Raw genomic sequence first — 15,738 nt, forward strand, 5'->3', positions numbered from 1 at the left:
GAATTATTGAATATTAAAGTAGATAGAAGTAAATATAAAATGTTTGTCGCTGGTATCAGAGTGTAACAAATATATGATTAGTATTTATATTAGTATTTATATACAAATATATATCGGTATTTTCACGTTGGGAACAAATTTGTTATAACAGGGTTTGACTGTACCCTGCATTACGTTTGGCAGCATCACTTTGCTCAACCTATTTCACAGGTTGATCATACATGTGCCTTCGATGCCATAGTGACAGTGTTTCATGCGTTGGTACATGGCACATTCCCTCCCTCCCTGTTTTGTTCACAGGAACATGGGAACACATATCCGAGGCACTTGAAGGCCTGGTGCATTGACATGCAGTTGTCGGCGTACGTACCATTGTGGCACTTAGTTGGGCTTTTTCTACAGCTTTCGATGCCACACAAGCTAGGTCGCTTTCCATACGTGGTTGTGACTGTTCCTTCACCGCATTCTTCATAGGAATGGAGTGGCCGTACTGATGGCTGCCCTCAACCCCCAGGTTTCTCAACAGCTTCACTATGCTATCGGTGAGTCTTCACTAGTATGTCACACAATGAATAAAAGCAGTCTTGGCAAGCCAGCTTTTCTTACACAGTGTTCTAAACGTAACAGTAAACCATTTAGGAGACAGACATTTTTACCGCTTTGTACTGTAGGCTTCTGTTAATTTGTCTTCGGTTAATTTAATCTGTTGGTTAATTTGATCTCGACCAAAGGTCCTGGCCAGCGCCCATGCATTTCTGTGATCCTAAACATTCGTTATTTATATCCTAAAGTTGGCCTTTGCTGGATAATTTGAACTTGGCCAGTCACGGCGAGTCACGGGCACACACGTGCCTGACCCCCTATGGTGACCCCAATTAGCGAACCCTTTAGGGGCAGTGTCTGTTTCGGTGCAGGTTAGGGGAGAGTGAATGTGTTGAACACACGTCATCACCCATCGAAAATGCCTATTTTTGACCAGCCCTAGGAAGATTTTCAGGCAATAAAGCACGTATTGAAGTTGACTTCAGGAAACCGGCCGCCATTGTGCAACACATATTTTTCTTGCTAAAAAATTGGGTGCGCATTAGATTTCTACATTATTTTTCTACATTGGACACTTAGAAAGTGGGGCCACGTTTGATTCAGGGGCATATTAGACTCTGGCAAATACTTACAAATGAATTGGTGGTGTGTTTTGGCATGTTTTATGCATATTGTTTAATTCGACCCACCGGATAATTCGATCAATTTTGTCAATCTAATCGGGGTCGAATTAACGGAAGTCGACTGTATGTGTTAAATTTCAGGTATCTGATATGCAACACAAAATTTTAAGAACTGCAAGCAATTATGTATATGTATCCTAAACAGGATTTACTGTCCTGTTAAGACAGCTGTTTTATTGCGATAGCCATTAATATGGACACTCCAAGTGCATTTCTGCCATCGGCATCGCCGTGCTGTTCCGTATAAAGTCCAAGGACGATAACATCGTCGGCGCGGCACCGTGTGCGAGTGAAAGCGTGCGAGCGTGAGCCTACAATGGCGGCTCAATTTCTCACGTGCAAGAGAGGAAAGTGGGAAGTAATCGTGCGACCTTTAGTAGCACGCAAGACACCGGGGGGAGGTTTTGCTGTGGCGGTGCCTGCGACTGGTGTGGCTGTGCAGGCCCTATCTTGAAAGCGGTCTGCGTTGGGGACAGAGTGCGCTGTGTGCTGATATCTTCGTGTGCGTCGTCTTCTTGCCGCTTAGTTAGCGTTGAGTTAGCTTAGTGAGAGGCACCATGAAGGCCGATTCACTTGCTGCTGTTGCTGCAGCGCTTCCCTGACTCCAGCGTTTTGACAGCGAGTGCTCATGGTCATCGAATGAGATGTGTTCATGTTTGCTTGTGCGCGTGTGACACTGTGCTTATTAATTTAATTAGTAAGCGAATGTTTACAAGTTTATGCGGTCGATAACCTACTGTCCTTACTCGTACAGCTGTCTATTAATTCAGCTATCGCATTCTATGCTTCGCCTTTCGGGCGACACCGTGACTTTTTTCTTAATTAAGCTAGTTTGGCTAAAGTATCAATTTTGCAGACAGAATTTCTTGCCTTGCTTCGACTCGCTTCTTTTTCTTCAGCACTATGTCGCAGTTTGTTTCCATTGCTAACATAGACTGAAGCACCCGAGTGTGCATTTTGATATTCCTGTTCATCCCCTTTTTTCCAGGCACTGTGGACGTCCGAAACGTGGGCTCGCCTAATGACATCCCAGTCAGCTTTACAGATTTCACGGTGCTTCGTTTCTCGGAGCAGTACACGGTTGGTTGTTTTTACTACTGCCCAGGTTTCTGCTACAGCTAATGCACGAACTTGTCTTGTTCGTGGAAGCCCCGAGTTACTTCACTTTGGCAGTTGTTCGAAAATGTCGTAAGGGACACTAAGACGAAAATTTGTTTCAGCTCAGTTGGTAAATTAGCCTTCTACAACATCGAAAGTAGCTCTTTCCATGAGCAGAGGTTCGGAAAGCCATAAAAGACGCTGAAACGAGAAATGGGCGACTATACCACCTTGAAGTTGCCGCACCAGCTCACTGGGCCATCGCAGTATTTAATGGTGTCTGCTCGAGCCTATTTTGTATTTCATCTGCAAGAGTAGAACGTGTTGTGTTCTAACAGAGCCAAAGACTGATATAAGCAAATATATGAGCAAATTTCAAGACTTTTTACCAACTCGCGACGGCCCAAATACGAGAAAATAGCTTGAAATCCGTCCTGTCACGCTGTTGTACCAGTGTTGTGGTTTCTGTAAAACATTCATAACATGAAGCTTTGACCTTAATTTGCTCTTCTATTAATAAACCTATTACCATGAAATTAACAAATCAATGAATGCGCTTAATCAGTCTAATCTAATTGAGTGTCTTTCTTTAGTGTCTCTTTGAAAGGCCATTTTACAGCGAAAAAAAAAATTCTACGTAAATCCTAAACAAAGGCATTTACATGATAGCTACCCATGCACGGTTCAGTGCAAGTAACACCGTACATTCTTAATTGCTTTGTGCTGCATCACATATTCCCGAAATCTGTAGAAGAGGTCAGCAGCATGCATTGCATCAAACAGCTGTAGCACTCCAACAAGTTCATACACTTAAGCTGAGCACCCTCAACATGCTTGCAGTGACTAGAGTGAATACGTAACGTGACAGTCAGGCTCCACATGTGCCAGAACTAAATTCAGAATTTTTATACCTTTGAAACACAATTAGCACCCAGTACTACTATCGTTGCTTGAACCTATTAATTTTAGACTCCCTAACTTTTCCTTGAGGCAGCACAGGTCCATGCCAACCAACAACACACTTCTAATGTTTCCCATGTTAAAACTATAGCATGGCTAAAACATATCTGCACTGCATGGTGTTTTCAAAAGTTGCTTTGTGCTAGCTTTAGTTTTCTTTTTTCTTTAGAAATGGTAAATCACTGATAATCGCTGATGACACCATTCTTTTTTTTTTTTTCAGGAAAGGAATGAAGAATCGTTGCTGAGCTACAAATTTGTCCTTCCATCGGTGAACCGTCGTACAAGCTTTGTTTATGGTGCCACCAAAGTGTACTGCGTGACCCGTAAGTACTCACTTTGGGGAAGGTGTAGATTGAAGCATTGAATCTTTCTCAAACAAGTGCCATTCCTGAATTTTTTCATACAGTGCTGTCTATGCTCAGACCTTCTTCTCTAATTGAAAGTGCCAGTGCAATACAAGCTTGAACTTCATGTTGTGCTCAGAAGTTCAACAGAAATGCTACGGTGATGTGTTATAATGTATTTAAAACAATTAGGTCAGGCTACAAAATGGTAAAAGATGGATCTAACGGTAGACTGGTAAACAGTCAGCTTAGTATTACTTGAACCAGAACAAATTTTAACTGTGAGAGGTTAAGCTGTTTTATGATTGTCACTTTTCAGTTCTGGGTTTGGCATAGCACAATCCTCTGCCTATGAGCAAGGAACCATTCTTGCTGACTATTGCAGCAATAGCTGTTGTGGTGGACTCTCACCTGGTTCAGAATTATATTTTTGATTCACTTACTTTACGTACTTGAACTCTTCAAGGGCTGTTGGCATTTAATGTCACTGAAATCAACTCCGCAGGTTTGCATACAGGTCAAATTGTGTCACAAGGTTCACATAGGTTAATCGCAAGATCACACTGCATAAGGCAGGGTGACCAACTATGTTCAGTACAAGCAGATCAGTTCTTGTTTCTTTTGCTGAATTGCCTGCAAAATTCCAGTTGCTTGTCTCATAATCTTAGACAGGCACAGCGACACGCACAAAATAATTTTACAAGCATATCACATTACCTGGAACAGTGCATCAGTCAGCCTTCAATCTCGTAAGGAGATCATAACGAGCTAAGGAGATCGAATTCTTCAGAACCATGCACAAGTGTTAAACAGATTGCTTTGCCTTTCGGGCTTTCTTTGTCTTTTTCTTTTCTTGTTGTAAATGTACATTTCCTTAGCGTTTGCGCCTTGTGTAATAAACGTTCAGTTGAGAGTCAGCGCCATCGATGTGTGCTTCTTCGTCATCCGTGTTTTTTCTTAAGCTGGAAAAGCTGTTTGAAGATGAATCAAGACCAACTAACACCACTTTTCAGTTATTTTAACTGTAAATATATAGCTTATGTAATGCATCGTGAAAAATAATTGAAGAAATGAACCTGCTGTAATACTGACGCAGAGTGCAAACACCCAGCTGTCTTATCTTCCAACTCGTCACAATAATACCTTGCAACACAGGTCCAATCATGTGTTTGTATATGTGTAGCAAGTTTTAAATATAATTATTTTCATCGGCACTTTGCTTTTGATGCATTATCTTGGTGTGCACAGTTGTGAACACAGCACCTGAAGGGGGGGGGGGTCAAAAGCTGCACTTTTCGTTGCCTAGCACATGGCACCGTTAGACTAATAATGGTCGTGTTTCTATTGTTTTTACTCAGTTTTTTTTTAATACAGTTTAACGATCTCCCAGAATCATTGTGAAATCAAATGTGTATGAATTTTAAATGATACAGTAGTGCAGAAACCATATCTTTCATTCAGAATTTCTCCCTTTTTTTACTAGATGCTTTCGGCAAACTGTTTGATTTGTTTTATAATGAAGCCATGTTATTAATTTAGGCTTGTCACTTTTTGGCCCGAGTTTATCTGGTTATTCATGCATAAGTATACTTAAGGGTCGGATAAAGTGCAGCACTATCACTGGGACTGTGCTCTGGATTCACACAGGAGTACATACCTGTGTTTGTGTTGTGTTTTTCAGCTGGCAGCAACGGGGACGACCCAGATGTGATAGAATTCAAGAAAGACAAGCTTCTTGGAGCAGGTGAGGCAACCTGCCAACACTGGTCTCGGTACAAGGACCGCTTGCTGTCTTTTATTCTGGATTTTTACGACAGCAGGCAGCTATATAATGTCGAACATTGGTACAAGGAACACGGATATAACAAATTATTGTGATGTAGCAAACTAAATCTAAAACGTTTCTCACTGATATCAGCATGTTAAATATATGCTTATAGCAAATATCAAATATAACTACATGAGACAATTTTGTGTCAGATGTGACTTCGTTATAATGGGTTTCGACTATAGTATCTTCCAAGCTGAATTCGTGGCATTGATACTGTGTTGCCTTGGAAACTCTGGCGTTATTCTCTACCTCGAGTTCCAAATAACCCCTGCTGTAGCTTTAAGAGCCTTGTATTTGTAGAAGCAGGCTGGAAGGCACGTGAAAGGTAACTGATCCATTCCTGTTAAATTTACAGAATAATTTTTTCACGTGAATCACATGGATAGCTTAAGCAAGGTGATCATTGTTCTAAATGGCATGCAGGAAGCAAGCCGCCACATGATAGCTATGTGCAAAGAAATCTGTATGTGTGTGTGTGTGTGGGCCAATCTACAGCTGTGTATTAGCAACCTCTGGAATGTGACTCCTGACTTGATGATAGGCAGGATTTGCAGATGCTCAAAGCCATGCAAAAGGCACGTGATGGGAAAATTTTATCGTTGGCCGCGTGAAGCACACACGCAAGCAGAATTGCCACACCAAGTTCGTCTTCTAAGTAAAGCAGTGCGAAACCGACCAAGGACAGAGACTCGGACAACACAGGTGCTTAGTCTCTGTCCTTTGTCCATTCTGCACTGTTTGATTTCAAAGATATATTAACCTGCCAACTTGCCCAGCTTGCTGTTTTGACTAAGTCTGTGTTGCCCAGTCAGCACAGGCTTAGGTCAAGGAGGCCTTTGCTTTGTTGCTGCATTTGGTTTCTGTGGCATATGTAATTGCCTCGGGTGTCCCTAGCAGAGTGGTTTAGAGAATTATAGTTAACTACAGTGTTATAAACAATAAACCAACAGGATGGAGGTCGAGGATGTACTGCTAGTGATGGCGTGTGGTGCCATCTGACAGTGGTTTCAAGGGCAAGGCTCAATTTTATTCACAAGTGGTCTTAGCCACCGGAAGTTGTCTAATAAAAGCATCTGTGCTTTCTCTGAATCTGGTTATGGAATGTAGAATCTGGGACCTAACTTAACCGAACAACAGAGCTTGAAGCTGAATGCTTAACTTTGTTATATCAAAATTCGACTGCAGTCACTTCACTGCCTTTCCTGAAGTGGTTGAACAGCTAAATTGCAACTTATTCAGCTGAATTGCAAGCAATTCAGCTGTTCCAATAAGGTGCACCCAACGTGGCATCCCACAGAGACACACACACCTACACAATTTGTACCCTCCTAGCATGATGCTAGCACCGCTCAAGTAACAGGGGTTCTTTAACATGCACCCAATGAACACCCGTGTACCATGCATTGGGTGCACGTTAAAAAACCCCAGGTGGTCAAAATTGTCCCGGAGTCGCTCACTACGGCATGCCTCATAACCATATTGTGGTTTTGGCACGTAAGACCCCAGAATTTAATTTTAACAGCCTACAACCATCAACTGGTTTTGTGGGGCAAAAATGAAAAAGTGCCCGTGTATGGTGCATTGGATGCACGTTGAAGGGTAACTAAAGGAAAGTACTTGGTCCAGTTAAATCATTAGATTGTATGTCTAGAAGTCTTATCATCATTTTCAGCGTGCCTATTTATCACTTTGTTGTGTAGAAAATTGCCGCCGGATCTCCCGTCACTGATTCTCAATTTGAAACGCCCGCACCATAACGACCAAGTTGACGTAATCTTCACCTGATTTCCCTCTATGCCGCTCTTGTCGATCAGCCAGTGCTGACGTCACATGAGAGGTACCATAGTCCACAAGAGGTGGTGCCACTCCAATTTTCCATTTTCATCATTTTCTCTCTAACAAAAGCTCTGTTTTCACTACGAATGATGGAATTCATTGTTACAGAAGCATAGTCTTTCAATTTAGCTGAACTTGATATCTTTTCCTTTTGTGTCCCTTTAAAGAAGCCCAGGTGGTCAAAATAAATCCGAGTCCTCATCTACGGTGTGCCTCACTATCAGATTGTGGTTATGGCACTTAAAACCACAGAATAAAAAAAATAATAGAAAATAGACTGGTTTTATTATTTTCTTATGCAGCAATGACTGCTGTCCTGTTTGTTCGCAGGTTCCTACGAAGGAACACCGCTGTTCTTTTCACATGTTCACGGCATTGTCTGCATTCGTTCAGTCCATGCACCTGCGCATGATGCAAGGTTAGTTGGTCCTCAGTGTTCAGGACCTTCGTGGTTCCTATCTCGTTCTTTCAGTCCTTCTCTGTAATGCCTTTAATGCCCGTGACTGTAATGCCCAAAAGCATGTAAATATCTTAATGGTTGATGTTCTGCTGTTGTGCACAAGTTTACAAATTTTATTGCTAGCCATGTAAGCTATGTCCTAGTTGAACTGCAATGCAGGAATGACAGTTCACCTTTAGAGGCAATATATTTATTTGGCAGTTGCACAGAACTGTCAGTTATCTCCTCCCCGTCCACACCTTGCCTTGTATAGTATGGTCCACTCTTGAACGGATTGCCTACTAGTAATAATATTCAGACTGACAGAACTTAAATGTATCATCAACTTTATAGAAAAAATGTGCCCAATGTGCTTTGTTAGGTAGACCTATATTGGTAAAAAATTATCACCAATGAACTTGTGTCAAATTGAGCTGTAATTTGTCCCGAAATACAATTTTGCATTTTCTTTAACGGAGGACCATACTGCACATGCATTCTGGGACCCTTGGAGCACATTAGATAATGGCAGTTGCCAAGCAATCTTGCCTCGATTGATAATAGTTTGATAATTATTTATTCATTTATTACAGCCGTACCGTGGAACTTTTGCTTCAAGATCATGGTTCTACTGATGATAAAATGGAGGTCAGTACTGCAAGCCCAGCTGTTTATTTCTAAGTGCATCTGTGTGGTAGTTTGAGTATTAATGTGTAATGCATAGGTTACTATGTATTCTAAGATAGACTTGTGTTGAAGTACCAGGGGGAGATTTATGCATGTAGAAACATTGGGGGGGGAATGGGTATGCCTTTTTTGATGTAGTGGAGTTCCCGCTAACACTTTCAGTGAGTGTGAGGGCACAAGTTTTCCCCACATTATCATGCAGCATGTGATTACCAAAACTGGCAACCTTGCTCTGTAAAAGAGTCCTTTGACTTTATTGAATCTGCTGTACGATTCTCCGATCGCAGTGGCACATCTGTAAGAGCCAATGCTACTCTAGCCCTTGGTATTCATAACATGCCAATGAAAGTTGTGGAGAAGCTACCACTGTTGCTGCTTAGTATAAAGTTCATCAGAAAATGTGGTCACAGAAAGCTGACAAAATGTAGATCACACAGGCATTTGATGACCTCTTGTCAGTGATACTAATGATGGAGAAAGGCATGTCACTAAGAACCTGCTTCTAGCACTAATTCCTGAAATTGTGACACTTCTTTCAAGAGAAGGCAAGAAACATCATGTAACTGTAGGAACTAGAAGGATTGCCAGATTGATAATGGTTGACTAGCTCACTCTAGATTTTCTCCAACGTTTCCCATATGCACTTTCTCTTTACAAAATATATTGTGAAGGCTTCTGTTGAATGCCCACAAGCTGTTCGTTCTTTTGGGGCAGTCATATTTTTAACACTAGTGTGTGCTTCGGCTTAAATTTTAGGCCGCATTGTCATAGTCCCTTTCAGGTGCTGCATGAATAATTGTGCATGCCAAGACAGTGCATCGAAAGCAAAAGCATGGAATAAAATAAGAATATTTAAAACATATTGCGCACATCTTGATGCACTTCTGATTGGGCCTGTGCTGCAAATTTCACTAATGTGTTAAAGTGTTTGATTAAAAGAACTTGGCTAAGTGCTTGCTCTTAGTGTCGGCATGCCTTCATGTGCTGGTGGGTTCACTTCTTTCATTGTTTTTCGTAATGCTTAAAATCCAACATATTTATGAAGTGGCTCGATAGGTGGTCTATAAGTACTGTACCAGACATTAAATAGATGGTTCTATTATGTGACGTTCCCGTAAAGAGTTCTCTCACAGAGTCAACAATCTCTAAACTTGACAAAACTCGCTTAAGAACTTAAAATTGTTAATCTATGCCAAAGCTGCGCGCTTTACACGTTCCTCAAGATACAAGAAATCCGGTGAAGCTAAATTTTCCATAAACAGATATAATTGGTGCTTAAAGGTGATATTCAACTCCCTCTCGAGAGCTCAATTTCAATCGCTCTCAACTTCTGGCTGATTATGCAAGGTCTTCTCTAACCATTACGTTGTACCTACAAGTAAGCGTCTAATGTATCATATTCAGTTTGCTGGCAACTTTTTAAAATTTGGTGCCCCATATTCCTCTTGCAGTTTTACTTACACTTGTCTGCTTCATTCCAGGTGACAAGTGTCGATGACAGCAATTTTGCCAAGCTGCGTTCAGCATTTGTACTGTTTTGCAAGAGTGAAATGGTAAGTGTTGTGGCATGTGCTCATCTCTTCACCACTTTTGTTGCGTTGATACTAGTGGCTGGTGAACACCTTTGAAGGCACACAATAAATCCTGCTTGAGTGATAACTTAGTGCTTCAAAATATCCAGACATAATTTCTGCTCTGTGGTGCACCCAGGGAACATTGCGCATGTGTTACGTAGACATTGTGGCCATTATTCCAGTTGACATGACAACAGTGCACACGTGTGTTGATCTATCAGTCAGCTTCCACGTACAGATTCTCCCTTGCTTCATGTATTTCACTGTGCTTTACCTTCTTCTTGCATCATGAGGTCAACGGCACAAATTGCCTGATGAGATTGATTGAAGCCTGTTCGCATGCTAAGGAGATTACGAAAGGGAAAACTGACATCTACCCAATTTGTGGCATGAAGCTCCAAAGGAAATCTATATGGGTTTCTTAAAAAGAAAGCTTCGCAGTTGAAGAAAAATTCGTCCCAGGATGGACCAGGACGAATTTTTTTCCTATTCGTGAACTTTTCTCCACCTTGCGGGCTTCTTTAGAACTGCTTTGTCTATGGTGATTAGTCACCGACCTTCAACATTGTATAATGCTCTTGAAAACAGAGTTTTCGCAGTGCAAGTGGACAAGACGGTAATGTGCACCAAGAATGTAATGTCTGTGGTATCCGGTCTTCTGTTCTATGTGTTTGTTTTATTCACGCTACAATGGTTTCACAAAGTGTCAACCAACCTGCCCAAGAACGAGTTATCTTAATGCACATGAGTGCCGACTTCCAAGTGGTTATTTATGAAGTGTCAAAGGAACTTTGTTACATGCACACAAGTGATCAGAACGTGTCTGCGTATATAAAGTTTATACTTGACAAAGACAGCTCTAACGAAAGCTTGGATGAATAAGTTAGGGTAGGTTCACACAGGAGGGGGCACTGTTTTTGTCTAGTATGAATGTACACCAACTTGCCGTCAAGTTTTCCTTCTACTGCTGTATGAAGTTTGTTTCATAGTTTCTAAATAAACACAACCTAAATCTTAAGAAAAACGGTGTGGTGCATTTGCTTAACCACTGCAAGGCCTACATGTGTGAACCACGTTTTGGCGAGATATTCGCGGCAGAAGAAAGGATGAGACCACACGGGAGGTAATGAAATCTCTGGCTGTATAAGTGATACATCGCTTCTGTTATAACAATCGGAGATGAGGTTGTTCGACTGGTGTTGGTCTGAAGTTGTGTGGTTAACTTACGCATGCGTGTTGTATTTGCCTAATTATTCATGGATCAGCACCCTAAATAAATCAGTGGGAAGTGCCGCCCGTGTTGGGGTCAATGTGTCTTCCTTTTTGTGCGTGTCCTCCTCGAGGCAAATATGTCTTTCAGCTTTCTAAATAAACAGTCTGAAGTTAGTGTTCACATACGTCATTTGTGTATATTTATGTCCCATCCGTTCTTGCTGCAAATACAGTTTAAGCTCGATAGAGTGAAACCCGATTTGACGAAGTTCACGATCTAGCGAAGAAATTTCCATTCCCTGGCAGGAACCGTAGGGTTCAATGCTGTCATTAACCCGAATTAACAAAATTAATGGCCACCAAACCCTATTTAACAAAGTTTTTCCTGAAATGAGGTAAAAACGCGGTGATTTCGTTCTAATTTTGACACAGATGGGTTTTTCTTGGAGCGTGTGCTCTAACTTTATCGCGTTAAAATATCTACGCGCCCTTGTCACGGCCCTAACTTTATTTTGACGAGGCTGCACGCTATGCCCATGCACGGAAAACAATGGACTCGGCAGTCGGTAGTGCTCTTACGTACCAGATGGCATGAGGGGTGGCGGTGGTTGCTTTTGTTATTTCATGATTTATGCGACGGGTGGCACTGATCATCTCCTTGCAACTTTCTTGCTCGGCCTACTCACACAATCACTGCATTTGTTCTCCGCTTCTTTGCATATTGGCAGCCTGTCATAGCTTTACATGACCGTGCAGCTATGACAGGCTTGACAGCTGACAGACAGCCTACCTGGCCTGCATCGCACAAGAAATTTGGGCCGCCCTCGAGGACTTTTTACACGTGCAAGCAGCGTGGGTTAGCGACAAATACAATGCCGTGGTAGCTTTTGGGTGTCACTACGTTGCAATTTTAGATTTCGAAGGACCGAAAAATCTTTCTCGATTTTACGAACTTCCTGATTCAACGAAATAATGCAAGCGTGGTCATCACTTCGTTAAATCGAGTTTCAACTGTAAACTCATTCTTCAAGAAAAATGTATCAGCTATCCCATGAACAAATACTTCTGTACATTGCAGCTGAGGAGCGAGGCAATCATTGACGAAATCTTTCTGGGCCGTACGGAACCGTCCAGCGAGCCAGACTCTGCGCTGGACACCTGTGTATCTCGCTTGGGCTATCGGCTTGTCGATGATGTGCCAGCTTCGGATCCTCGATGGGCACACCAGCACGCAGCAGGCGGCCTTGGATCGTCCTCTCTGTCGCTCCTCATCCACCACCAGCTTGAAGACAAGCTGCGTGCCCACCAGCTGCTCCTTAGTTTCCTCAAGGGCGTGAGCCTCTGGCAAAGGGTGTGTATCAGACGAGAAGCACTACCTGGTGTTTGGGCGTGCCAATGTTTCGAGTGTCTTACCATGGTCATTGAATTATTTGTTTATCTGAGAACATACTGCCAAGCTCGAAAGGAACTGCAGCCAATTCACATTAATTCAAACTTTTAGCGTGAGGGTTTGGTGTAGTTGGCAGTGATCCATAATTACCTATTGTGTGGTACGCACACGACCTTCCTCCCCTAATCGTATGCGCAAATACACGTAACACACACACATATACATACATAGTGTGTGTGTGTGTGCCTTTTCTTTGCGCAAATAAGTAATCGTACAAATGCCTTTTCTCTTGGTATGTGTGTTTCTTGGTAGCTTCTCGCATTGTCAGTTTTACATGTCTTACTATGCTGCACTGTTCGGCCTGGTACCAGTTCTGTTAAAGTCATGGATACCACCGATTTTTGTTTCAAGTAATGCGAAACTATGTGAAATGTGGTCCAGGGGAAAAGCTGGGATTTAATATGTGAGCAGAGATTCACAGAAGACTCGTTCTTATGCCTCCATGTTTGAAAGTTTGATAAGGTGCATGCCATAAAGCCGAGGCGATATCCATAGGAAAACACTTGTGGGAACATAATGAGATGGGCTGATTGCCATGGTGCCAAGATTCTGGATGTTATACTGACGTAGCTGCATGTCACTCGCAGCTTTATGCCGTCACTGTGCGTGGATCGCCGATGGCCACCAACTTGCTGCTGCAGGAACAGGCCGAAAAGCTAGTCGCTGCCATGCAGCTGCGCTCACTCCAGGCCCAGTGAGTAACAAGCCACGACATTTTTCAATTGAACATCGCAGTGTTGGGTTTTTCCATTGCACTGCACAGTTTACACCATTTATGGCACTCTTGGTTCTTAGTTGCATTTTTTGTCCAGGTGCACATTTGCCTTCATTGTTGATGTTTCTGTGCCGCCTTTGTCTTCATTAGAGCACACTGTTGGCATGTAATAGGGTGGCTTAAGAATAATGTCTTCTTAATTACGTAACATGACCACAAGTGTAACTGAAATGCAAGTTGTTCAGGTGCTAGAGATTAATAAAAAGAACACATTGTTACAGTTATGACACCACTTGGCACTACATAGAGCAACCACTGCGAAGGGCTTTCAAAGCCCTTCGCAGTGGCCCCTCCAGTTTTCAAAGCCCTTCGCAACCACTGCGAAGGGCTTTGAAGTGGTTGCGAAGGGCTTTGAAAACTGGAGAGGATGAGTGCATGTGCAGTAGAAATTTATTGTTACATTTTTCTTGGAGTAGTATTGAAGAAGGCAAGAGTGGGGAATGCAATAATAGAAGTCTGTGGGCCATGCAAACACGAAGTAGCTGTGTGGACAACTTGAAAACCAGCAAAACATCAATGGGTTTCTGCTGTATTTGCGGAATGTCAGCATGGGGTAAAAGGGGCACTGCATGTCGCTATTTGTGTACTCTTAGAATTGCAGAATGCACTCTACGAGTTCAGGAGCCATTACAGTGGAGGACCTGTAAGCTTTTGTTTCCTAATGGGGTGTTGTGCCAGAAAAATATGCAGGGAGTCCTGCAAACTACTTTCTGTTAACTCCACTGTGAATTATTTGGGAAGTGCTACATGCTGCTTTGAGGTTTTCAAAACGTGTTATTTTATTCCTGTGTGTCAGTTGTGAATATCGGGCCACTCTGTCACCATCTTTAACTTTTCCTTTCCACCCCGTTCCAAGAAAATGTTCCCCATATAATTTTGTCTGGAGAACTCTGGTAAAGGCTGCGCCATGGCCAAAACATTAGCAAGTAAATCAGCTGCCGTTCTATTTTCACTTGGCCAAGAAACAGCGCATATGCAGAGTCATCGTATGGCCATTGTAATTCCTTCACTTGCCCACACTTTTGTTCCAGGTTCTGTGCTGTGATCGACGCTGGCATCAAGCGTGTAATCGAGGCACGTAGGGTCTCTGCGTCTGGGCGACTGACAGCAACGGACCACTTTTACCAGCAGGTGAAAGGCCTTGTCTTAATCCTGTAGCTCTGGGTCGCTGATCAGACATTCCAATAGCCACCAAATAGTTCAGTTCTGTTCATGAGCCGCAGGAGACAAAGGAATTGCAGACTTCATTCACTGGCTGTCTTTTGACTGCTTTTCCCACCCTGCTTAGAAACACTTTCTCACGACGCCACATTACCACACCTCTTGTGGAGTTATGGACTGCGCTCATCAAGGTACCACTACCTGTCAAAAGTGGGGGTACAACCGAGCCGTTTACCTGACTACCATCTGTGGATCTGTTGTCCACCAGCCTCCACAGCATAGATCCCTGCTGGACGTCATGGACTTCATTGAACATAACAAATCATACACGTACATGAAAGATGCTTCACTTGTTTTACACCAAAAGACAACTTTTGAATTAAAAAAAAGAAGAATGGAAACGCTGCCTGGTTTTCAAAAATGGCAGATGTCTAAGTTTGTGCAACAGTGTGTAGTTTGGCCAAAACTCTTACAGTACAGCACATATAGCTTGTACTTTGTAAATCAAACTTTTTCAGTTTTGGAAGATGAATGAAAGTATAATTAATAACATTGAGGGAAAGTGGTTTTTATCATTGATTTGCCATGCTACCTTTGCTGACCAATTAGCATAATGAATATTTGGTTGCACTTTTCATTCCCACTAAGAGTTACAGGTCCAAATGTGTGCTCCAGTCCAGGCCACATGGAAAGTTTGATTGTGCAAAAGTGCTCGTAACTGCACGATGATGTGTCACTCTATGATATCATTGATTGAATTATCTCAGATGTCAACAACCCCTAAAAATTAAATGCAACAAGCGACTAGAGAATTTGAAAATCACTTCGTCGAAATCGGCAAGTCCAGATATGCTTGTAATAAGTGTAATTGGTCCCTCTGCTACCTGACCAAGTGTGGCTGCTAATGGGCTGACAAAGAACTGCAGGTTTGCCACTTCCGAATATACACTGATGATCCTTAGAGCACTTAGTGTACTTGTTATTTACAGGCCTGAACTCGTAGTCCTTCCCAGATTCCACTGTGTTGTAGGAAACTAGCACCTTTCAAGCAAAATTGACACTGCACTCCAGTAATGCTTCATTGCTATTCATACAATAGCAATTTGCTTGAGAAGTGCATTCACTCTGCAAGACTATTTGTC

At 42.4% G+C, this 15,738-nt stretch overlaps 1 protein-coding gene across 1 annotated transcript in view; it reads left to right on the forward strand.

The window, feature by feature from the left end:
• LOC119457710 (nuclear pore complex protein Nup133) overlaps positions 1-15,738 on the forward strand; it is a 41,403-nt gene that overhangs the window by 10,945 nt on the left and 14,720 nt on the right. The window contains exons 9-19 of the mRNA XM_037719360.2: positions 301-362; positions 475-542; positions 2,215-2,306; positions 3,508-3,610; positions 5,313-5,375; positions 7,629-7,716; positions 8,331-8,385; positions 9,906-9,977; positions 12,289-12,561; positions 13,248-13,354; positions 14,467-14,566. Coding sequence (XP_037575288.1) covers positions 301-362; positions 475-542; positions 2,215-2,306; positions 3,508-3,610; positions 5,313-5,375; positions 7,629-7,716; positions 8,331-8,385; positions 9,906-9,977; positions 12,289-12,561; positions 13,248-13,354; positions 14,467-14,566 — 1,083 coding nt within the window. The remainder of the gene's footprint in view (positions 1-300; positions 363-474; positions 543-2,214; positions 2,307-3,507; positions 3,611-5,312; positions 5,376-7,628; positions 7,717-8,330; positions 8,386-9,905; positions 9,978-12,288; positions 12,562-13,247; positions 13,355-14,466; positions 14,567-15,738) is intronic.

Source organism: Dermacentor silvarum, chromosome 7 (genome assembly GCF_013339745.2).
Source record: "Dermacentor silvarum isolate Dsil-2018 chromosome 7, BIME_Dsil_1.4, whole genome shotgun sequence".
NCBI classification, from domain to species: Eukaryota; Metazoa; Arthropoda; class Arachnida; order Ixodida; family Ixodidae; genus Dermacentor; species Dermacentor silvarum.